At 46.6% G+C, this 25,997-nt stretch overlaps 1 protein-coding gene across 1 annotated transcript in view; it reads left to right on the forward strand.

The window, feature by feature from the left end:
- DZANK1 (double zinc ribbon and ankyrin repeat domains 1) overlaps window positions 1-25,997 on the forward strand; it is a 1,079,146-nt gene that overhangs the window by 708,116 nt on the left and 345,033 nt on the right. The window contains exon 14 of the mRNA XM_086926915.1: window positions 14,083-14,186. Within this exon, the coding sequence (XP_086783041.1) occupies window positions 14,083-14,186 (104 nt within the window). The remainder of the gene's footprint in view (window positions 1-14,082; window positions 14,187-25,997) is intronic.

Consider the following 25,997-nt stretch of genomic DNA (forward strand, 5'->3'; position numbering starts at 1 on the left):
CCTAGTTTCAATGGCACCAGTGTTGGTTTTTGACATTGCTCTGCGTTTTCGGCGCGGAAAAGCTGTGTCTAAGAACTGACGTCAGCACGCGGAGGTGGCGTGTAAGTACTCCGACGCCGTCATCATGGCGCCCACGACGCCGACGACGGACGCGGAGCCGCAGACGACGCCTACCGACGCGCAAGGGTACTGCTACGCAAAAATTTCTGGATCCAGTCTGACGCCTGGGGATATTCTAAGGTAAGGAATCTATCACTAACTAATGTCTCTTACAGATATATAGTTACACAAGTAGTAACTTTGCATTAACTGCAGTCTACAGACCACAGCCTTATTCGATCCAAGGTAGAGAATGTTGCCGTAGTCAAGTCTTGAAGTGATAAGAGCATTGACTACGGTCTTTTGCTTGGAGACAGGCAACATCCATAGAATCTTCTTGAGCCATTTTAGAATTGTAAAGCATAGTGCAGCTACTTTAACCGTTTGTTGGTGCATGGAAAGGATGTTGTCCACGATAACGCCCAGATTCTGGACATGGCTGGTCGGTTCAGGGAGGTTTCTAATTTGGGTAGGCCAATTGCCAGGTCCCCAAAGGTCTTTTTGTTTGCCCAAGATGAGAACCTCAGTCTTGTCACCATTCAATTTTAACTGGTTTTTGGTCATCCAGTTGGAGATGTTGGTGAGACCTTGCTTGAGATGGGACGGAGCAAACGGATTGGAGTCAGAGGCATGATTTCTTTACAGGATCTAAGGGTGAACGAGGTAGACGATGCCACTGAGTTCACCTGGTCCTTGAAACTAAGAGTGTCATCAATCCAGATTCCCAGGTTTTTCACCTTGCTGGTCGGGACTGGCAGTAGTCCTAGTGAGTTCGGCCAGCAATTGGGTGTCCAGAAAGCTGGGTTGTTCCCAAATAGCATGACCTCGGTCTTGCTGGAATTTAACTTCAAACAGTTTTGTGCCATCCAGTTTCCTGTTGCGTACATACAGTCTTGAAATTTGGCTGCAGTGTCTTGTGGTCGCTCTGGTTGAATAGTCACTACGATTTGGGTATCGTCGGGGTATGATGTTAAATTAAAACTATGTGTTCCCGCTCACCGACTTTGATACCCTGTCCCTTCAATTGGCGTCCCAAAGGCTATATTGCTATGGCAAATACCAACTGCGATAAAGGGCAGCCCTGCCGAGTCTCTCTTTGGAGCGCTATACTTGCAGACACGTATCTTCCCGTACTGACCCTAGCAGTTGGTTTAGTGTATAATAGTTTCACCCGCTAAATAAACTGGGGTCCCAGACCCATTTTTTCCAGTACTAGCCAAATATATTCCCTTCTGACTGAGTCGAATGCTTGTTTTATATCCGGGAAGGCCAGTGCGCATACGTCTGTGCCCGTGCCCAGGGACTGCATAAAATGTGTCATCGGATGTTTCGAAGAGTATTTCTGTGGGGTATGAACCCTGCCTGGTCTTCATGTATGAGTTGGGGAAGATATGGTAGCAACCTGCTCGTCAGGACATGGCTTATAAGTTTGAGGTCCACATCAGTATAGATAGTGGTCTGTACGTTTTTGGAAGTTTTGGGTCCTTTCCAGGTTTTGGGACTACCACTATGAGCGCTTCTGGCATTGTATGTGGCAACTCTTTCTTCTCCCATGCCTCCTTTAGTACCTCTGTCAGTCTATCTACTACCAGTCCAGAGTAGTGCTTGTAGAATTCGGCTGTAAGGCCATCCGTGCCTGGTGATTTTGCTGTTTTCATGTGTGTGATTGCAGCTTTTAATTCTGCTTTAGTTATTTGTCCACCAAGGGCCTTTTGGGCTTCCTGGTTCAGACTGGGTATTTCTAACCCTTGTAAGTTTGCCACTATATTAAGGTTGTGTGCCGTATTTTGGGGTTCCGTGTATACCTCAGCTAAGTGTTGCGTGAACATTGCGTTCATTTCATATTGAGTGTAGACCGTTTTATCCTGTCTATCTTGTTTCACTAGTACGGGCCTGGGTTGTGTTTCTGTTTTAATAAGTGGCTAGTTTTATCTCGCTCTGTGTACCATCGGCTTCTGCTGATATTTCTATTATATTTACCCACTCTATCCCACAGTTTCCGTACCTTCCGGCTTCGGTCCAACCAGCCCTGGGGGCCATCTTCGCAAGTGGGGAGTGTAGCTTTTAATTTAGCTAGATCTCTTTCTTGTCTCTGTAGGTCTTGTACGATAATTTTCTTCACCCCCACCTCTAGTGACATGCATACTCCCCTGAGTACCACTTTAATCGCGTCCCATTCTGTGCCCCTGCTGCTAGCTGTCTTCCAGTTTGTGTCATAGTATCCTTTCAGTTCAGTCTTTACTGTGGTCATGTATACTGGGTCTGTGAGTGCTTCAGCATTTATCCGCCATAGTGGTATCCTATTTATTTATTTTTTTACTTTTTTTTCATTTTACAATAATAAAAACATATCGTCAACGATACAGCATATAGGGTCATACCTTCTTTTTTGTTGTTGATACTTGGTACAGGTTGCAGCATTGGAGATAGACAATCACAAGAGGGGTACATAATCATCCTTGTATATAATACAGTGAGGAACAGGGCTTGGGATAAACCAAATACATATAGGCTGTACACTTATAGCATTAATTCTCCCAGCCTCCATTATCAAGTTGGTCTTCCTCATCCGACCCCCTGCCATAGTGGTATCTTTGACTGGGGTCTACCTAGTGCGTAAACTATTTGGTGAGTATCGGGCCAGATATTGGGCGTCTGTCACTCTGTGGGCTGCTATTGCCTGTATGAAGAAATATTCTATTCTACTGTATGGGTTCAATGCCGGAGTGTGGCAGGAGTATGCTTTTTGTTGTGGGTTATGGTGTCTCCCGATATCTATAAGATCTAGGTTGTCTTGCATCTGACGCATGGCCTCTTTCGTATTTGGTTTAGCATCAGGTTTTGGTGGGAATCTATCTAGTGCACCATTACTTGAACAATTTTAGTCCCCATGAGTTCAATGTCTGCCGTGAGATGGGACTGTGTAGGAGCTGCCCCGGGAATTCCCCATTGTCAATATTTGGGGCGTAGATATTAAAAAGACACATAGAATGCCCGTCCAGACTGCCCTCCGCCAGTACATATCTCCCATGTGGGTCCGAATGAGTTCTCTGCACTTTGAAGGGGACTCCCGGTACCACCAATATTAATGCCCCCTAGCATAGCCAGAGAAAGACGTTGCGAAGACATGTCCTCGCCATCTTCTTTGGACATATTTAAGACTATTGCTCCATAGTTGTGTTTCCTGAAGGAATGCTATAGGAACTCCATATCCTCTAAGGTAAGTATTATCCTATTTCATTTAAGAAAGTTATTGAGCCCTCGGGCATTCCTTGTTACCAACTTATATTTCTGTTCAGTTTCATTCATGTTACCGAATAGTCACTAGATTCCCTTCTAATCCTCAGGTAAAGTTCTTGCCTCGGGTTGTACTTGACTTCAGCATCCCTGTATCCCTTCCTCTGTGTAGCATGACATTTGTTTTTCTTGCCTGTTTGTAACTTCCTATTGCAACTGTAACATACACATTTACAACACCCCCTTCTCCCACCCAGAGGCAGTAGTTCCACATTCCCCTAGTTCTTCAAGTGACCTGAAAGACGGACAACTCTGCCCCAAAACAGCTAATAACCCTCCCCCTCCCTTCTACTTCACCCTAAGCTTTTCAGATACAAGGTATATAAAACAAATTCACTTCAGTTCAATTAGGTAGTCTCTCTCATGTGGGCAGTCTACCAGACACTGTGCTATCCTGCAAGATCACTTGGGCTCAGCGGGATCACCCATGCCTGTGGCAGCTGGAATGTCCTTCTGGATTCAGTTTGGTAAATCTCAGTGCTTCCACTTCTTCCCCCATTTTTTATCTCACTTTGCCCCCCCTCCCAACCCCCCCAGGACCCGCCATGGTGCGTGTCTGTCCACAGCGTTTCTGCGCCTTTGGTCCCCCTTAGATTTGTCTACTCACAGGTCGTCGGTAGAGTCTCTCGATCTCCAGGCCCCCCTGGGGCAATGTGCTCCCGATCTTTCCCCCTGTTACTCTTCTGGGGTATCTTCACTCTGAGTCTGAGTCTCATGCACCAGGCAAAGTGGTGAGAACTGATTCTGCAGTGGTACAGTTCGGTCTGTAAGGTCCCATCCTCGCCCACCAAGATGCGCCCTGTGTTCGTTATTTCCTGCTGGCTGCGTCTCCTGTCTTCTGCCTCCCGGTGCTGCTCACGCTGTCGTCAATGTTTTTTCCGTTGTTCGTGCCATCCCTGGTTTCCATCCGTTCCAGCCAGGCCTAGAGAATACATCCAGTCTGTTACATCTTGGGGTGCTTTATAGAAATGGACTCTTCCCTCATATTGCACTCGCAGGGTATTTCAGACTGATTTGATGTTGTGTTCCCACAGGCGCCGTTTAACACCTACAAATCCATTGCAGAGGACTGGGGGGCGGAGCTTGCTCGAGACCAAGATGGACGCTTGAGTCTCGAGCTCCCTAAAGCTGGCCTATAATCCTGCACAATCCTGCTGCCTACTGACGCTGGGAAGCAACCCTCACGCACTACAGTGCTGCGTGGAGCCCCTGGGATCCCCCGGAGGTCCCGTGGAGAGAGGCGCTGCCCGCTGTGCCCGACGAGAGCGGAGCTGCCCCCAGCCTGTGTGAAGGCCGCGAAGCACCGGCCTCAATTTTGGAGCCTGCCCCTCGACGTAACCCTATGTGCGGCTGTGTCAGCCGCGAATCGGCCGGAGTGGTGAGCCCGAGACGGGGCTGAGCTAAAAGACCGCCCTGTGTCGCGGGGTGGCGGAGGTGCCTGCATCGCTGCTGACCTTGGGCGCGGGCCGCGCCGTGGTGGATTGCTGTGTGGGGGCGGCGGACGCAAGTGGAGGCTGAGATAAAGCCTGCGGGGGCGCTGGACTGATCGCAGCTGCGGTGCAGATAATTGCGGGGCCCGCGGGAGGAGCGGCTGGGCCCATTAAAATCACCCTGGTGCCCTGGAGGTGTGGCATAGCTTGTTGGTGGACGACGCGCCGATAGAGGAAGCCCGCACCCGGCCCCGGCGACTGGCGATTCCCTGCGGCCTCTTTGGAGTGAAAAAGGCGGCATAAGTTGTACATCCCAGGAAGGCCTACCCGGGCTCAATTATTCAGGTACAGGGCACATGAGAGCAGGCCTGTGGCCTACGTACTATCTGGGCGGTGTGTCGCGGCATGGAGCTCCGAGGCCTGGAGAGGTGACCACCACATGAAGCCCTGAGAGTGCCTCTGGGTCTATCACCTGGAGCGCGCCTGCACCCTGGGACTGAGCATTTCAGTCGGGGCACGCTGAGAATCGACGACTGGGGCTCCGACTGCTCCGGTGCTTGCTGCCCCTCTGTGCTGTGGTGCTCTGCCACGAGAGTACTCCCAATATTGGTTCCCAGTGAGAAGTAAGGATGGGGAAGATAGACCGTGGGCAATCCAAGCTCCCATTTGTGCAGAAAAGCGCGAAATCTCTAGATAAACCCGCGGGGGAAGGGAGTCCCCCCCTACACAGGAAGAGCACGAACAGGACATTAAGAGCCTCTTGAAGTCCATGGAGAAGGGGTTGCAGGAAGGTATATCATCACTGGGGGCAAAGATGGATGCTTTGACGTACCGCATGGACAGAATGGGCGAGAGGCTTGATAAACACACGGAGCGCCTTGACATGGCAGAGAGAAGGATCACAGAAGTGGAAGAGGCGCAGACGACTATAGACGTAAGTCACAAGCAACTGGGGAAGGTGATACAGTTGCTACAAGATAAGACCGAGGATTTGGAGGCGCGTTCTCGGCGCTGTAACGTACGCATTGTCGGTCTCCCTGAAACGACCCACACTGGAAGAATGGAGCCCTTCATAGAACGAATGCTGATGACCATGCTGGGAGTGGAGGTGTTCTCCATTATGTTTGTAATTGAGAGGGCACACCGATCATTGGCGCCGCGTCCAAAGCCAGGGGCCCGCCGCGGCCAAATATTGAGAAATTCCTCAATTACAGGGACAGAGGCGCGGCCCTCCGGACTGCCAGAGAAAAACAAACACTAACTTACGAGGGCTCCAATATCTCATTGTACCTGGATTTTACTGCCAGAGTCCAGGAGGCGAGGAAACACTTTGCGCCCATGAAGAAACAATTTAGGGAACAAGGACTGGACTATGCAATGCTATACCCCGCCAAGCTTAAAGTCAACAAAAATGGCCAGTCGCACATCTTCACGGAGCCGAGGGCCCTACAGAAGGCATTGAAAGACTGGGCGAGAGAGCAGAGGAAAACTCCGGACCGAGATGCGACGGAAGAGGCCCTGAATGGTGGTATGGACGAACAGGACTAAGGATCTAGAGTACAAATACACCCTACTACATGGTGGGTGAGTAGATTGGGATGATAGATCTGCTCTGAGATGGCCCTTTGGGGGGCTGACTGTGGAGGGGTTTGCTCTCCGCGCAGGCAGGACAATAGCTTGCCGGCTGAAGGAGGAGAGACAGGTGTCAACACGCAGCTCCCTTTTTGGCTTTGTTTGTTGGTAGTAAGCAAACTCCACCCGCATGTGGTGACACTGAGGGGGGGAGTTAGTTGGGGGGGATGGGGAGATGGGAGGGTTCAGGGATTTGACATTTCGCGACCTAATTGGGGGTGGTCCGCTGTGGGTGGGGTCGGGGTGGGGGGGGGTAGGGCTCAGTGGTTCAAGGCTTTAGATGCAGGTCTCAACCCTATTGATACTGAACTACTCTTTGAGGAATTATGTGATACATCGAGGTATGATGCATTGTTTTTCTTTTTCTGTGAATGGCGCTTAGCGAATTAGAGACAGACAATAAGAGGGATGGCCTTAGGGTGCTGACGTGGAATGTCAGAGGGCTGAACGACTATAGGAAGCTGCGTAAAGTCATAAATTACCTAATGAGACATCATGTTGATTTAGCTTTATTGCAGGAGACACACTTACCAGAGCATAGCACGAGGTTGCAGGCCAGGGGCCTGAAGGGACAGATTAACGCTGCAGGCTTCACGTCACATGCTCGAGGGGTGCTCACTTGGGTGAACCCAAAATCGGACTATACTTTAAAAATGTTATGTGGTGACCCAGGGGGCAGGTATGTCTTATCTCAGTTGGGAGGCAGAGGATTGAAAATGTTGGTGGGTAACGTATATGGCCCAAACTTTGACTGCCCTGAGTTCTATCGGCAGCTAGCTGAGGTGACCCTGGGCTTCCCTGTCAAGGCGGTGTTGTGGGGGGGGGACTTCAACATGGTAAGATGCCCGGAGTTGGATAGGTCGAGTGGTCCAGACAGAAGACCAACTGAGGCGGCTAGAAAATTGGATAGGATTCTAATTACCGAAGACCTTGCCGATGTATGGCGTAGCTTGTACCCGAGAGAAGGGGGATACACGCACTATTCAGCCTTACATACATACGCGCATTGATTACTGGCTAGCCTCCACTAGTACCCTTCCCTTAGTGCGTAGTTGCCAGGTGCTCCCCCGTACCCTATCTGACCACTCCCCAGTGCTGATGACGCTTGCTACACCGCAGACGTTTATCCCCCCATTTACCTGGAGATTCCCGCCATACTCGCTACAGGACGACCAATTTAGAGAGGAACTACACGAAGCGATAGAAACATACTTTGGAATTAACATTGGGTCAGTGGATCGTTGCACTACAGTTTGGGAAGCCTTAAAGGTTTACATCCGGTGTGTGGCAATAAGTAAACATTCAGGGGTACTTCAATCCATCCGTCACCGTTTGTCATACCTGGAGCGAAAAATAGCTGACTGTGAGGGGCGAATGTTGGGCAACGACGTGGATGCCTCCCGAGAAGAACTCAGGGGGCTGATAGTGGAGTATCAGACGGAAGCGGATGCTGAAATTAAACATCTATTCAGAAAAGGGGGTGGTGATGAACAGAGTGTCTGAATTAAGCAGACCACTCTTACCCAGTCCAAAGATCAGGGCTTGATCCATCACCGTTATTTATCTCACTGCACCATCCCAGCTCAGAACCTGGCTATATGCAAATCAGTCTGTCCCTGGCCCAGTGCATCATGGGAACAGGGCAGACTAAACTACCACTGGTGCAGTGAGCTAAAAAACGGTGTTGGATCTAGCCCTGATCTCTTGACTGGGTGAGAGCTTTCTGCTTAATTCAGAGACTCTGTCCCTCACCACCCCTTGTTGTAAATATTTTTGTCCACCCTAAGCGTGGAAGGGTATTCTCAGATGTGAGACCCTTGCTCATTGCACCATCAGGATTCAAGCAAACCGGGCCGAAGACGGCTGTAATGCCAGAAACCGGTCCCCGGGAGCTTGTTTCCTTCCCAGTGTAAGAATTGGCTTTTGTAGTTTGGTTTGCCCTGTTCCCATCATGCACTGGGACAGGAACAGACTAATTTGCATACAGCCAGGTTCTGAAACTGGGATGGTGCAGTGAGCTAAAAAACGGTGTTGGATCTAGCCCTGATCTCTTGACTGGGTGAGAGCTTTCTGCTTAATTCAGAGACTCTGTCCCTCACCACCCCTTGTTGTAGAAATTAAACATCTAGGCAAATATGCTACAGCCAGAGTATGGGGAGAAAGACGGCCCTGGGGCGATGAAAGCTGGTAGCGCGCCGGGGTCCGACGGACTCACTGTGGGCTTTTACAAGGCTTTTCTAGACCGGCTGCTGCCTCACTTGTCAGCCCTTTTCGCGGACATGATAGAGGCTGGCGCGATGCCGGCGACCATGAGGGAGGCAATAATTGTGGCTGTCCCGAAACCGAGGAAACCTCTGGAGGAATGTGGACCTTTAGGCCGTTGTCGCTCTTGAATGTAGACGTGAAAATATACGCAAAAATACTGGCGACTAGATTGGCCTTGCTGACCCCAGAGTTGGTGGCCCCAGAGTAGGCGGGGTTTGTAGCGGGCCGGAATATTACCTATAATTTGAGAACGGTGTTCGGGGCTATGCAGCACACTTCCCAGGAGCGCAAGGCGATTGCAGTGTTTTTAGATATGGAGAAGGCCTTTGACTCCGTGGAATGGTCATTTATGACAGTGGTCTTCACTAGAATGGGACTCGGACAGGGGTTCCTTCAGATGATAGCGGGGCTGTATGAAGACCCGACGGCCCGTATTAGACTTGGGAACCTTGTGACTCAACCGATCCCTATCCGAAGGGGCACCCGTCAGGGATGCCCAGTTAGCTTGTGCAATGCGGGAATACCATAGCCACAGCGGGCTTAATTTCCCTACTTACCGCTTGGTCATTACGACCTACGCTGATGACACCTTACTTTATGTGCGGGAGCCGGAACAAAACCTGGCGCCGCTTTTGAGGGAGGTCGTGAGGTTTGGAGGCCTGTCGGGGCTAACGGTGAACTGGAGTAAATCGATCGCATTTCCCCTCACTCAGGCTACAGAGAAGTTTGAGATGGATTATCCTTTGCGGTGGACCACTGACTGGGTACGCTATCTGGGCATCCAGTTACACACGGATCCCGAGGTTGTAATGCGAGAGAACTATGGAACGGCCATAGCGCGACTTGAAGACAATGTAGACGTATGGGTGGGTCTCCCTCTTTCATTGATTGGTAGGATATCACCAATGAAAATGATTGTCCTACCAAGATTGTTGTTATTATTTCTTAATGTCCCTATTGTTCTCCCGAAACACTTTTTCACCCGACTCAAATCCCTGATGATAAAATTGGCCTGGGCGGGGAGGCAAGCTAGGGTGCGATGGAGCATGCTGGTCCTACCATACCACCTCGGAGGTCTGGGTGCTCCAGACTTTGAAATATATTTTAGAGTGGCACAGGGTGCCCATGTTCACAGCTGGATCCATGATAGGGAGAACGCTCTGTTCCTCCAGTTGGAGAAGCTATTTGCGGCTCCAAGGCCATTACCGGCCTTGATTTTTTAGTCAGTGGACAGACGTACAGGACTGCTAGACTCTTTGCACTCACCCAGGCATGCTTGGCAGGCGTTGCTGCAACTCCACGCTGGGGCGGTGCTGTACTCCCCTCTTATGCCTATTGAGTGACTGGCTTGGCTCCGACCGGGCACTTACAAAGGAGTTATCACTGCCCTGAATGCCCTGGGCATAACTACGGTGGGGGACATGTTCGAGGTGGGAACGCTTAAATCGTTTGAGGTCCTTACTCCGGAAGTGGAGCACACGGAGCTCCAACGCTTTCAATATTATAGAGTCAGGGAGGCATGGCAAGAACAACTGGGAGACGACTTACAGGAACCCGCGGAACTGTTAGAACTCACACATGTGATCAAAACAGACTCTCCCCAGAAAATGGTGTCTAGCCTTTATAGGATGGCAATAGCTGATAGAACGACAGGGTATAGTAAAGCACGGCTTGAATCGCAGCACGACTTAGATATGGCTGTGGACGACGAAATGTGGTGCTACTGTTGCACCAGCACGAGGCGTGTCTCTCTGAATGGGAGACACAGGCTAATACATTTTAAATTCATAAACAGAGTTTACCACACTCCGGAGAGACCGTGCAGGTTTGGGTTACGTGCTGAGTCGGCTTGTGATAGGTGCGGGGCAGTAGAGGCAGGGTTTTTACACTTGGCCTGGGAGTGTCCAGGGGTGCGGAAATACTGGAGTGAAGTGTTGAAAAATCATGGGCAAAATCTTAGAAGAGGAGATAGTCCTGTGCCTGGCCCTGGCACTGCTGGTATTCTCGAAGCGTCTGCGTAAAGCCCAGAGGCGCATAGTGGATATGGGTATGCTGTTGGCAAAAAGACGATTGGCCATGTGCTGAATGAGAGGGCCCCTTCCTAAGGTAGAGAACTGGGAAAGGGACTTGAACTACTGCTGTACGCAATCAGAGAATTACAGTGACCTTTTGCCGCTTAAGAGCAGGCCTAAAAACGTTTGGGGGCTATACTCTGATTACAAAAGACGCACAACTGTGTTTGCTACTGAAGAAGCTGAGAGTGCTGAGTGCGGCGCCATTGGGCTACAAGATGGTGAGGATGCGATTGCAGCTGGGCATGAGTGAGCTACCTCCCACCTGGGTATTGGGAGGGGTCGCAGTCCTAGAGGCTACCCAATTGGTTCAGAGTTGGGCTGGCGCCAAGAGGATGTACATGAGATGACATCACAGGTTCAGGATCATAGGGTTATGGGCTGGGGTTACTTAGTTACTAAGGGGTTTAAGGAAAGAAAATGTGACAGAAATTATTAGTCTGTTTACAATGCCTTGCTTGGGACATAGCGGATTGTAGTGAATTATACGCCGCCCTACCCCCGGGATGTGGGCTAAATGGCTGTGTCCTATAGATATGTTATTTGACCTGTGAAATGTCGCGAGAGGTGATACCTCTATGTTTGTATGCGATATGACTGTCACGGTTGAAAAATAACATTTAAAAAAAGTCAATCAAGAAGATAAAAAAATAGCAGAAATATAATAAAAGCAATGCTACATAAGCATAACCAATTGATGAAAGAAAAAAAAATCCATTGCAGAGGTCTTGTACTTTCCTGGTGTAATCTGGGAATATGTGGATGACGCGGTGTTCATAACTTGGTTGGCCGTCAGAACGGATATGCTGCAGTATTACATCTCTGTCTCTGTCATTGACGGTGATACCGGTCTAGATGGGGTACCCAGGGCCCAGTGTGCTCTTTCTATTGCAAATAATTTTGAGAGTTTGATATTATTAAGGACTGTGGTGATCCAATTTTTGAGGAATAGATCCACTGCCGGTCCCTCAGCCTTTTTGGGAAAACCTATAAATCTCAGGTAGTTTCTCCTTGAACGCCCTTCTGCATCCTCCACTCTGTCTTCTGTGCAAGTTGATGGGGCCTTTAGGGTAGTGACCGTAACGAGGAGCCTCGGAACCTCCTCACGTAGTGACACAACCTCCTCCTCAATGTTCGTGACTCTTTCAGCTGCCTTGCGCACATCCAGACTCAAATGGATTATGTCCATTGCCATTGTGTTTATCTTCGTCTCCAGCGCCACCCGGGATTCTCTGATGGCCTCCAGTAAATCCACCTTATCTCTTATCAGTGCCCCCTGATTATTTGTATCTTCTGCGCCTCTTCTGGGCTATTCTGGTGCTCCTGGGCCTTGGACTGTGCATTGGACTATTTTATTGGCTTTTCCGTCTCTCGTTGGCTTCTCCATGACCACTGTCTGATTGCGCGATTATATTATATTGGGGCTGCGTGGTCCTCCCACTCTGGTGTTCTCTTTGCTTTGTACCTCTGCAATGTTTTCGTGTTTCTTTTGTTAGTGGGGTGGTTTTAGGGGGTCACGTCATCCCTTCTCGAGCGTTCACTTTTACTCCTTTGTGGCAGGTTGCTTCCACCCAGCCCACCTGCAGCGACACCCTGTCACACTGTCTTCAACACCCACCATCTGCGGGGGGTCCGGGATATTTGAGGCTGCAGCCTGATTCGCGCCAAGTGGTATTACTATCAGGCCACTAGCGATCTGTATTAATCGGGAGGGGTCCTGGCGCTGCTACCAACCCTCTGGGCAGTGTCCCGCCTCTAGTACTATTCTGGGAGGAGGGGGGGCCTGAGTTATCTTACGTAGCCCTCAGCAACACCACCCAGCATCGATTCATCGCCACTGACTCGCGCCATCTCGTTTCTTCCTCAAGGCACTGTACCTCTGCCTTGCCAGAATGCTGGTTTTGTGTATAGCCGGCACTCCTTGCTTGCCTCTCAGGGCTTGATCCCTTCATCTTCTACTTTGGGCCCCCACTCACCGCTTGCATGCTCCAGGAGGTCGCTGGATCGCATACTCTTGGCGGCATACTCAACCTGCAGCACGCAGCAGGCGCTCCCCTCAAGGCCTGTCTGTCTGCCAGCCGCCCACTGCTCATGCCGCTTCAGAGGCCTGCTGGGCACCCTCACAAGGCTCCTGTAGGTCTGCACAGGGGTCAGGCACTCTTTCAGGCTTTTGTTGCGATAGGCAGCCCAGCTTTCACTCGGTGCGTTCCATGGGCCACTCCGGTCACTTCATTCTTTCCCCTCATGGAGGTCAGGCAAATCCATATGGCATCAGGCACGCCGCTCACCCTGCAGTTTCTCTTTGCTCAGTTTAGCGTCCTATTTGCAGCGCCTGCCCTCCGTTTTCAGTTCCACTGGGGCAGGGTGTCCACCACTTAGTTTTGGGGTGGTTTGTTTGCTGGTTTCGCCAGGATTAATGGAGGATTAATTCCTTAGGGGCAGGAGCACGTCTGCTCAGCCAGCTTGTCAGGCCCCGCCTCCAAGTTCAGCACTCATGTTTGAATCATGGTTTCCTTTGAAATTCTTTCCCCTAAAATTCAAAAATACCCCAAAAAATATAAAAAGTACACACACAAAACAAAAATAGGCACTTTTCACACTCTCCTATTCTGGTTTAAAAATAGAAAATATTATGTTTGTCTTGTGTTTGTCTTTCTGTTAATATATCATAATAGTCCTTACCCACTCCTAAACCCTAAAAACACCCTTACCACCCAATACCCTAAAGCAACATTATCACCCAATACCCTTACACACCACTAAATACTAAAAAGATCCATATCACACTATACCCTTATCCACCCCTAAACCCTAAAAAACACCTTTACCATCCGATACCCTTACCCCATAAGCCTAAAAATTCCCTTACATTTTTGCTGTAAAGGCATGCATGGTAAAGGTATTCCATGGTAAATGATGCATTTCAAAGGCTGTTTCCAGTCTGGGGGTGGGGATGTTGTAGTCTTTCTGAGGAAGGTATTGTTTTCCTTCCCAGGATGCTGCCTAAGGGGGCAGGCAGTGGCTGGGAGGTGCTCCTGACCCAATATTTCCACATGTGCATCAGTAGGTAGGTACCACAGCAAGGAACAATTGTAAAATATTTAATTTACTCTGACATTCAGGTAAATAACTTTCTCACCATAGTGCACAGTGTACCTCAACAGAGGGTCATTTTTTTAAAACACTGGTTTAGTTCATACTGCTTCTTTCAGTTGCCTGTTGTGAAAGAGAATGCCACTCATGTGACACCTAATATATTTGTTTTCTTGGGTCTTTTATTTCTTTAGGTTATTGGAGAAAACAGCTAGATCACATTTGTGCCCACCTTAGATGTTATACACAGAACAACTCTGAGTTCAAGGCTTTGATTGGTGAACCTCGAATGGGGAAGGTAAGGGAAACGCTTCATTGTAAGACCCCATGTTGGATTTGAACCATGTATTTTTTAGATTTTTTTTTAGCTGATCCAGAATTTTGTGTCTGTGATAGTGTGACACTGCCCTCATTGTTTCACTAAAATGAACACAATAGAAGTGGTTTGCAATAGAGGTCAAAAGAAATAGTATGAAACGAATAAGTTTGGATGGTTTCCAGTGCAGAAAAGCGACAGTAGACATATCATTATTCAGGGGAGTCAAGTTAAATGTCAAAGTGAAAAAAACAGTGTGGTTATTCAATCTTATTTTGTCTAAAAGAAAGTAATTCTATGAAAACTATCTGTCAGGCAAATATCTTGCTGTGATACCCTGCTTAAGTCAGCCTGAGCACTAATCATGGTGTTTTCCACCCAGGAACAGATAAAAGTATCAACTAAATATTCCATGCTGGATTCTGTATATAAAACCCAGCTGATAATTGTTCATGGTATCAAGGTCTGAAAATAGGTCTAAAAACATAAAAATATTCACACTGGTAGGTTTACAAGTGTAGATTTACTACAAGTACATTTACTCCTATAGTGTTGAGTAATTTTACTACTGTTAGCTATTCCCCATGTATGAGTGTAAAGCTATTTAAAAGTGTATACGTGGGTATCCCCACCCCATGAAACAGGATGTGGAGTCAGTAAAAAACATCAAGTACAACCTTAAAGCTACTGCTAGTAGTGACTTTACAATGGAATGTAACTTTCTGCACACTTGGCGGAGAACTCGCAATTAGGGTGGTGATCTACTGGAGGTAAAGTACAGGAAATAGTTTAAGCATTTAATAAACTTAAAAGAGAATAGAAAAAAATCCTAGTATATTATTGTTAAGCAATTTTGTATATTTATTTTAAATAGAGAAAAATACAAAAAATACAGTGTCCATAATTATTTTCTACATATTAAATAAAAAAAATCTTTCTGAAGTTTAAATTAAAAATAATTACCTGATTAAAAAAAAAAGATATATTAAAATGGTGACAAGTGCTGTCTAGAATTCATTAAAAGTAAATATGAATGTTACATTAATTCTTAAATTAAACAAAAATATATAACATATTTTAATAATAATAAAAAAAAAGGTTTCATTTTAAGACAATCTTTTAACATTAAATAAAATGTATTTATATTTTAAATAGTTTAAATAAATTCATATATATTCACATTTGTTTTTACAGGGTTTCAGTTTATGTCCTTGTCTCCGTTATTTTCTATTGGAAGGTTTAGCAGTTCAAGTGGTTTGACATGTGTGGTGCTGCATACACCGTAGCTCTGAACTGGAGTTCATTTATAACTGTTTTAGGTCATTTTTAGGTCCCAGCCTACCAGACAGCGCACTTGTCTGGTTTGCTCAAGACATCTAGGGTGCATTCAGAAAGTTGACCTAGAAATGCATTCCACCCATTGCTTAGCGTGGCTTTCGATTTGTTGGCTTTATATACTTTAGCCTGTCCAGTTCGAGATTGTCCTTCCTGTTGCCAAACCTTGTTTACTGTATTGTTCCACAAACTCGCTTTCCGTAAATAGGCCTTTAAATCTTGTTCTTATCTTGTCACATTTGCTGTGTATTCAGAGACAGAGGTCAAATAGCAGTCTGTGTCTTCCAGGGAGCTTGGTGTTTATTTTTCTTTCTCTGACTTCTAAGTGAGAGGTTTATGTGACAATCAAGCTTGCTACTAGGGGTCTTCTTGAGGAAGGTTGTATGATGTTATTTTATTTCTAGCACACAACATAATATAAATGTCGGTAACCAAACTGTGCTGACGATCAATTCAATACATTGGGTGATGACATTTCTACACATTATCATTTGTCGGTGTATACTTTTATCAGTACAACTGAATGTGAGTACAAATGTAATGGTCATTTCAATTCAAGATGTGTTCTCTGTAATGGCAATAAGCTACTGTACCATGCATATTCCACGTTACCCCACTCCACTCTACTCTGTACCACTTCACACCACTATGCACCACTCCTCACTAGGCACTCCACACTGCACCACTGTACTCTTCTCTACACCACGCAACTCTACCCTTCTCTACTCTACACCACTCTACTCTATGCCAATGCACTCTACCCCACACTACTCTACTATGCACCACTGCACTCTAAACCACTCCACGCCACTCCACTGTATGCCACCCTACTCTGCAACTCTGCACTCTGCTCCAATGCAGTCTACTCTGTACCACTCCATTGTATGCAAGTGCACACTATGCCAATCCCCTCTACGCCACTCTGATGTACTCTGCACCTCTGCACTCTACTCTGAAAGATTCCACTCTATGCCACTGCACTCGGCATCACTGAACTCTACTCTGCACCACTCTACACCACTACACTCTACACCACTTCAAACCAATACCCTCTGCGCAACTATACTCTACGCTACTATACTCTACACCATTGTGTTCTGTCACTGCACTCTACCCCACTCTATTATACCGTGCACCACTATCCTCTATCCCACTCTACCATACACCATTGCACTCTACAACAGTATACTCTACAACACTGCACTCTCTGCCACTCTACTTTATACCACACTAATCTATGCAACTGAACTCAATGCCACTCTACTCTGTATCGTCCCACTCTATACCACTGCACTCTATGCCAATCCACTTTAAGCCACTCTAATCTACTCTGCACAACTGCATTCTATGACACTCTACTCTGTACCACTGCACTCTATGCCACTTCATTTTACTCTGAAACAATCTACTCTATGCCACTGCAGTCTAAGCCTATATATTCCTCTCTGTGCCACTCCACACTATGCTGCTGCACTCTATACCACTGTGCTATACGGCACTGCATTCTATGCCTTCGCACTGTCACTGCACTGTATGCACTGTACTCCACTCTATTCTATCCTGCACCACTATACTCTACACCTCTCTACTCTGCATCACTTCACTCTATGCCAATGCACTCCACACCCCTCTACTATACACCACTGCACTCTACGACAGTATACCCTGCAACACTGCATTCTCTTCCACTCTACTTTATGCCACTTTACTCTTTTGCACTGCATTCTATGCCACTGCACTCTGTGCCACTGCACTCTGTGCCAAAGAACTCTATGCCACAGAAATCTATGCCAATCTACTCTGCATTTCTCTACTCTACGCCACTGCACTCTATGCCAATCCACTCTAAACCACTATAATCTACTCAGCCCCACTGCACTCTACAACATTCTACTCTATACCACTTCACTCTGAAGTAATCAACTCTTTGCCACTGCAGTCTATGCAACTTTATTCCACTCTGCGCTACTCCACACTATGCTATTCCACATCATGCCACACCACACCACTCTGTTGCAATATACGCCACTGCACTGTAAGTCACTGCACTTCTAAGCCAATGCACTTTACACCACTTTACTCAAAACCAATACACACTACATGCCTGCACTCTATGCCAATCTACTCTGCATCACTGCACTGTATGCCACTGTACTGTACTGTACACTACTGCACTCTACTCTACACCATTGCACTCTATTTCACTTTATTCTGCACCACTGTGCGCCGGTGCACTCTACACCACTGTCCTTTACACCACTTTACTCAAAACCAATACACTCTCCCCCACTGCACTTTATGCCAATCTACTCTGCACCACTGCACTGTAGCTCATTATACACCACTGCATTGTAACCCACTGTACTCTACACCATTGCACTCTACGACTCTCTACTCTGCAGCACCACACTCTCTGCCACTGAACTCTAAGCCACTCTACACTCTATGCTACTCCACTCTGAGCCACTTTACTCTATTCCACTGCACTTTACTCTGTACCACTCTATGCCCCTTCCCTCCACACCACTATAATCTACTGTGCACACACTACTGCACTCTATGACACTTCACTCTACACCACTTCACTCTACACCTCTCTACTCCACTCTGCACCACTCCACTCCACTGCATGCCACTCCCCAAGATTGCATTCTAAGCCAGTATTCTATACCACTCCACTCTGCACCACTCCTCTCCACTCTACCCTGCACCACTCCACTCCACTTCACTCTACTCTGAAACAATACACTCTAAGCCACTGCACTTTATACCACTTCTCTCCACTCCATGCCACTCCTTTGCAGCACTGTATTCTATGCCACTACTCTGTACCACTGCACTCTACCCTACACCATCCAACTCTACCGTTCACCACTCCACTCTGCACCACTTCACACTACTTTGAAACAATCTACTCTACAACACTGTTTTCTATGCCACGGTACTCCACTGCAGTCAATCCTGCACCACTCTACTCTATGCCACTGCGATCTATGCCACTGCATTCTACCCAGCACCACTATACTCTACCCTACACCACTCCATTCTGAAACAATCTACTGTACGCCACTGCACTCTACTTCACTCTATGCCACTGCCCTCTACTCTGCGCCACTCTATGCCTCTGCAGTCAGCGCTATGCCACTTTACTCAAAACCAATGCTCCCTACAACACTGCACCTATGCCAACTCCTTTATACCACTGTACTTTACACCACTATACTCTACAACAGTCTACTCTATGCCATTGCACTTTACGCCACGTCACTCTACACCATTTTACTCTAGGTCATTGCACTCTACGCCACTCTGTTCTACTCTGCACATCTGTACTCTAAGTCACTGCTCTATACACCACTCTACTCGGCACCACTCTATGCCACTGCACTCTACACTCCTGCACTCTATGGCACTACACTCTGACACTCTACTGTACATTACTTCACTCTGTGCTACTGGATTCTACTATGCACCACTCAACTCTATGCCACTTTACAGCACTCTACACCCCTGCATTCTATGCCACTACACTCTGCTGTTACACTCCACGGCACTCTATACATCAGCATTCTACCCTGCACATCTCGACTCTACCCAGCACCATTCCACTGTGCCAATTCACTCTACGCCAGTCTACTCCACTCTGCGCCACTCCACTGTACGCTATTGCATTCTATGCCACTGCCGTCTACTCTGCACAGCTCTACTATATGTATGCCACTGCACTGTATGTAAATGCACTCTACACTACTTTACTCAAAACCAATGCACTCTACGCCAATCTACTCTGCAGCACTATACTTTATGCCACTCCACTCTACAGCACTCTACTCCATTCTGTGACACTACTCCACTCTACGATGTTCTATGTAACTTCATCTATGCCACTCCATGCCAATTTACTCCACTCTATTCTATGACACACTGCTCCACTGTACTCCACTCCACTCTATGACATTCTACTCCGCTCTACGACACTCTACTCTACAACACTTTTCACAACACCCTCTACGCCGTGCCACTCCACTCTGCTCCACACCACCCCATAACACTCTATGCAACTCCACTCTACAACACTCTTCTCAGCTCTGACACTGTACTCCACTCTTTGCCACACAACTCTACACCCTTGCACTCTATGGAACTCTACTCCCTCCACTACACTCCACAACACTGTAGTCTTCTCGATGGCACTCCACTCCTCTCCACGCCACTCAGCTCAACCGTACATAACTCCATAACACTCACCTCTATTCCACTGTACAACACTCCGCTCCACTCTCCTTTACTCCACTAATTGTTAGCCATGCTGATCAGCAGCCACTCTGGTATACAACATTGCTAAAACATATTGGCAAAGCCAGTAGCTCTTGCATAGGCAAGACTTATTGACTTTGCCAATGCTTGTTGGCTGTGGTAACTATAGAAGGGCAGTTTGTGAATAACAATGGGCCTACTATTGGGTGCCCGTATAGCCCTCAGTAACCTACCTTAACCCTCCCTACTCCTCCCTTAACCTCTTCCCTTTAGTTGAAAATATGCCACTTTTCCCAGCCACTCACCTCTGTCTTTCCACCGTTTACTACTAAATGTATACAGTGTGGGTGGAGAGCTCCTCACAGAGTAGATAGGAGAGGCTGAAGCGTAGACCTCTGCATGAAGGTATATGAGTTGCATTTTGTACTAGGTTAGTAGTTCTATTGTAGTACTGCTAACGTCCTACAAAATGTAGTGTGCAAATTGGTCTCCATGTGTCACAACATTGACCTATTCACTCCACAGTTCTACTGCACAATCATCACCCTAACATGATCAACCAAGTTGCACACCTTTAAATCCAGTGCTATTGATGATCTAGTGAGCATCTTACATCCCTCAAAGTAACCTTATTTGATGACATACTATGATTCCCATCTAATCCTTGCTGTCTGCACTCGCATACCATATCTGGAGTGTCATTACTTCTCTGGGTACCTTTCGGCCCTCCATGTAATAGGTTCTCCTAGTACTCAAAAATGCCCTAGTTGCACTCATACAACCGTGTAAATTTCTGACACATCATTCATCTCTCTTTCTCAGCATGGTCCTGGAAAATGTGGTTTAGATACATTATCAAGGCCCATCTATTAGGTTCTTAATCTGTGGTAAGACAGATACCACAACACTGCGGGTTATCAGGAATACCTTGATAATCAATGAGAAAGGGGGCCTACTTCCTTTCCCTCCTGATATCTCAGCACCCATGTCTCTCCTCTGCACACTGATTTCTACCCTCGCCACTGTAATGGGCATCTCACAAATAATTTCCACCTTAACAGAAAACAGGATGCCTATATGGATTCATCAAAATGACCTTTTCTTGTAAACTACGCCTCCTGGGTTTACGTCTTCCTCCAGTAACCAGATATCACCCGTAACCAGTATTTTCAGGATACAGTGCTATACCTCGTAGTGTCATCTGCCAGCGACAATAGTCCCCTAAGTCCATGAACTTCACCCAGTAATTCAAGTTATTCAATTCATAATTGATTTTTTATTTATGAACATTGACCAGTTCTAGTATGATGCTGAAGCAACAACAAAAAAACTGTTGGGTTCTCTCACCCCATATCCACTAACGAGAAGTCTCCCCTCTTCTAAAACAACTCCAGCCTTTGATTCAAGGATCATTTAAATAACCCATATGGCCTAAAATCAACATACTCAGAAAAACTAATAGGCAATGACTAAAATGTTTGAATTAATCTCAGCAACTGATTACTGTGGGCCTCATTCCAGAACCTTGTTGATACCAACACAGCCTGTCGCCAGGTGAATCATTTCACATCAATGTAGCATCCCCCCCAGCCTGGTAGCATGCAAATCACCATGCCACACATGAAGCTCTGTAGTGCACATCTTTATTCTTTAGAGTGCAACCATTAGCCAACTGTATGCATTGTGTTATGAACTTTATTAACCACACACAGACACACCCAAACAATTACATAATTTCTATGGAGTCCATCAGGGACCATAAGGGTTCCACTATACAAGACATTACATCTCCCCCTCTGTTAAATGAAAAGTACAAATATTACAGATATACACCATAGTCCCTCAATGTGTCAATGAGGTGCTTGAACCAAACTTTCAGGGATAGTCGTGTGAGGTTGCCGAAGCGGAGGAGCTGGGCCTGCCTCAGGCATTGGAGACGCAGAAGTAGGCGTAGGAGGTAGGCTCTCTGGACTGTCAGGTCTCACGTCTGACATCTGAAGCCGATGAACATCAAGGTAGGTGCTTGAAGTTTGACAAATCTCTTGTTACGGACGTTCCGGGACGTTGAGAGGTCACCATATGTCCTTTAATTGTAACAAACTTCAGGGGTTCTGCATCAAATGAAGCCTCAGACTTACGCTTCTGTTTCTGCTTGACCAGGAGTCGGTCTCCTTATTTGTAAACCATGTTCCTAGCACTTCCGCTTTTATCAGCATAAGTCTTCATTCCACACTTTTGTAAGGAATCTGTCATATGGATCTCGTGCGCATCTGTCGATCCACGAGTTGTCCATTGTGGCAATTTGGTTCCCATAGCTTTCTCAAACATCAAGGTGGCAGGGCTTTCACCGATATTGAAATGGAGAGTTGATCGGTAGGCACAAAGGGCTGAGCATATGGCCAATTTGAGATCACTTTCTTCTAGCGCTTCGTGCTGAACTACTCTCTTTAGGGTTCCCATGAAGCGTTTTACAATGCTATTGGCCTGTGGCCAGAGAGGAGTGCTTTTCTGATGTTTGACAGTCATGTTCGTGAGAAACTCCTTGAACTCTCAGCTGTTGAACGGTGGACTACTGTTGGACTTTAGAATGGAGAGGACACCCCATGTTTCAAAAATGTCATTCAGTGTCCCAATTACTTTACCCCAGGAAGCAGATATCACCCGTAACCAGTATTTTCAGGATACAGTGCTAGACCTCGAAGTGTCATCAGCCAGCGACAATAGTCCCCTAAGACAGTCCATGAACATTATGCAGTCATGTCAAGTTATTCAATTCATAATTGATTTTTTATTTATGAACATTGCAAGCTCTAGAATGATACTGAGACAACAACAAAAAAACTTTTAGGTTCTCTACCCTCATATCCACCAAGGAGAAGTCGCTCATCTTCTAAAACAACTCCAGCTTTTGATTCAAGGATCATGTAACGAACTCATATGGCCTAAAATGAACATACTCAGAAAAACTAATATGCAATGGCTAAAATGTTTGAATTAATCCCAGCCATTGATTACTAGGGGCCTCATTCCAGACCATTGTTGATACCAACACTGCCTTGTCTGTACATTCAAGCCTCCCTTTTCAACAACTAACTTCTGTTCCATAGTGGAACAGAAGGTCATATATTTGGGGCAACGTCATGTTCACTGCTGTCAATAAATAGAACCTTAAAGACTTGAAAGCCATCACAGACTCAGTGTAGTTGGTGGGATTCTGCCTTCCAGTCACTGGAGAGCCTTGTTGCAAGAAAAAGTGCAGGAGCCAGACCTCCTCTAGAGTTTGGACACATCACCAGTCACAGAAGCAGACTAGCACCAGAATAGCAGAAGCACAGAGATGCATCAGATCCCATCATGTTAGCCCCTCTAGATGACCTACATAAAGCACGAGTCCTTTTGGAAGGTTCTCCTCAGCACAGCTTGACCACTTCCACCGTCTTTGCTAACCAAATTTGAACAACAGAAGTTATCAGCTATCTCTGTGAAACCTCTGGGGTGCTCTCTGAAGTCCCTCTCTATACCAACTGTCTGTCCCCAGGGGAATCTGTCCACATAATTGTGTAGCGTCCTCCCCAACATGATAGTGTGTCTACATCAGTGTAGCGTCCTCCCCAACCTGCTGAAAAGTAGAGCAGGATTTTTGTCTTTCCCTGACCTGTGCACAATAGTGTAATCATACTCTTGCAATCACAACCCCCACCTCTAGATGCAAGGGGATATCTTGGCTTTCGGATTCCCAAAAATGGTAAGTAAAGCTTGGTAGTCAGAGGCAAGGGTGAAGTGTTTTTAGTATAGAAACACATGGAAGTATTCACAAGCCCACACCTAGACTTTCTTTCTCAGGTTGGGAATAAGCATGTTCGGTACGCGACAGACTCCGGCTTGCATAAGCCACAATGTGCCTTTGATCATTGTCATGCCCACTGCGCTGTGCCGGGACTGCGACCAACCCCACTGGGCTGGCATCTACTACAATCTCAGTGTAATGTTTTGGATCAAAGTAGGCCATTTTAGTAGCGTTCTCAACTAAATGTTTAATTTTCTCAAAGCTTCGGTCACATTCAATTGACCACTTGAATACAGAGTTTTTTTTTGTCAAGTCTCTCAACGAGGCACGGACTGTGGCAAAATCACATATATACCTGCAACATTAACTGGCCATGCCAAGGAAGGATCACAGCATTGTCACGTCTTGTGGTGGAGTAGTGGACGACAAGGCTTTTACTTTAGCCGTATCTGGTGTCTTCCCCTTTTCAGAGAAAATATGTTCAAAGAATTTGAGTTTTGTTTGGTGAAACTCAAACTTTTCTGCATTCAAAATGAGACCAGCATAAGCCAGCAAGCAGCATACTTGTGTAAGGGCTTTGTCATGTTCTTTTCAAGTGGCCCTAAATACCTGTACAATATCACTATAATTGAAAGCATGTGTGACAGGCTGTATTATGCAGCAAATTACATCCTGAAAGAGTTCTGCAGCTGACAACACTGCTAAATGTAGTCTTTCATATCAGAACAAGCCAATAGGGGTGGAAAAGGTGGCAATGTATCTACAGTTTTCCTCTAGTTTGAGTCGATGATATCCCTTGTTCAGATCGAGACAACAAAATACTTTGGCACCATTCAGCTGTGTGATCATACCTGCAATGTTCAGACCTGGGTGTTGTTCTTTCTCAGTTGCCATGTTAGCTTGGCGTATGTCAACACAGATGCACATGGTACCCCCACTGTCCTTTCTGGGCACCTACCACTGCGGGTAAAACCCGTGGTGTCAGACCAGTAGACGTTCAATGATATCATGTTTTAACAGCGTTTCCAGTTCTTTCTCAACAGCTTCTTGCAAGTGAAAAGTAATTTGACGATGTTGTTGATCAACAGGGCGAATGCCTTCATTGATGTGAAGTTGTACTTTCATATTCTTAAGTTTTCCTAGTCCATGAAACAATGATGGGAACTGACCTACGATGTCTGCATGTGCATTTATGTTATAGTTGTTGGAAATCAGACCCATGTCTGCATCAGTAGTGAAACTGAGTAAGCATGCACTTGACAAAATACCTTTAATAAAATGAATCGTGCTTGTGCCTTTGTCTTCTTGTGTTGCATGGTTTCCACAAATGATCCTCGACTTTGCAATGGCATGGAGGCAATCCGCGTGTATATCTTTCTCTTCAAAGGTGTGAGATGGGGCACCGGCAACAGCTCAGTGTGAGATGGGGCACCGGCGACAGCTCATTGTACTTTTCTACCGGCATGATGTTTATCGATGCACCACTATCAATAATTAAAGATATGGAACAACCAAATAACCTTTAATGTGATCTTGGGACATTGTCCAAAGGAATGTGGTGGTTTCACGTGGCAATAGTTTCGACTTGGACTTGGACTCTCCTCTGCATGAAACCAAACTCGTGCTCCTCAAGTTCACCAGGTGATACCATTATCGCATTACCATCTTCATCACTGTCGCTTGAAGGTGACGTTAAAGAGCCTTTGGAGGATGAATTTGATGACGATCGACTTTGTTTAGTTTTCACTTGCCTCAATTGGTGTCGCTGCTTGTTCTTGTGGGTGTGGCTGGAGGATTTCTGGAATTTCCGAGCCTCCATTTTCTCTTCTTGACCTGGCACAGCCATTTACACTTTTGCTTTGCAAACCGTTACAGAATGTTTTACTTGCAACAACCGTTGACTGCTTCAATTTGACTGAGGTGTGCGTGGCATGCACAAGCAGCTTGCTGCACCTCTGAAAACTCTTAAGAGAGAGCACTGTCATTGCTTCGGATTGCAAATCCCCTAACTCGTCACCAGGGTGGAGTGTTCTCCCCAGCCTTGTAGCATGTCACACACGGAGCTCTGTAGTGCACATCTTTATTGTCCAGAGTGCAACCGTTAACCGACTGTACGCATTGCGTCATGACTTTATTAACCACACCCAGACCTGCCCAAATAATTACGTAATTGCTTCGGAGTCCATCAAGGATCAGAAGGGTTCCACTATACACATTTACAAGACACTAATATAAGTATCCCCCCTGTCTGTTCCATCTTTGCTGTAATACATTCTATGGGAGTATTCTGTGTTTGAGTGGGACCTAAAAAGCATGGCGCACGCTCAGCAAACTGCTCTGCTTTCAGAGTATCATTCAGAATACAGGGCTGAAACACAGGCAGAAATAATACTGTGAGGAATACAGAATGCTGC

Source organism: Lissotriton vulgaris, chromosome 6, assembly GCF_964263255.1.
Source record: "Lissotriton vulgaris chromosome 6, aLisVul1.2, whole genome shotgun sequence".
NCBI classification, from domain to species: domain Eukaryota; kingdom Metazoa; phylum Chordata; class Amphibia; order Caudata; family Salamandridae; genus Lissotriton; species Lissotriton vulgaris.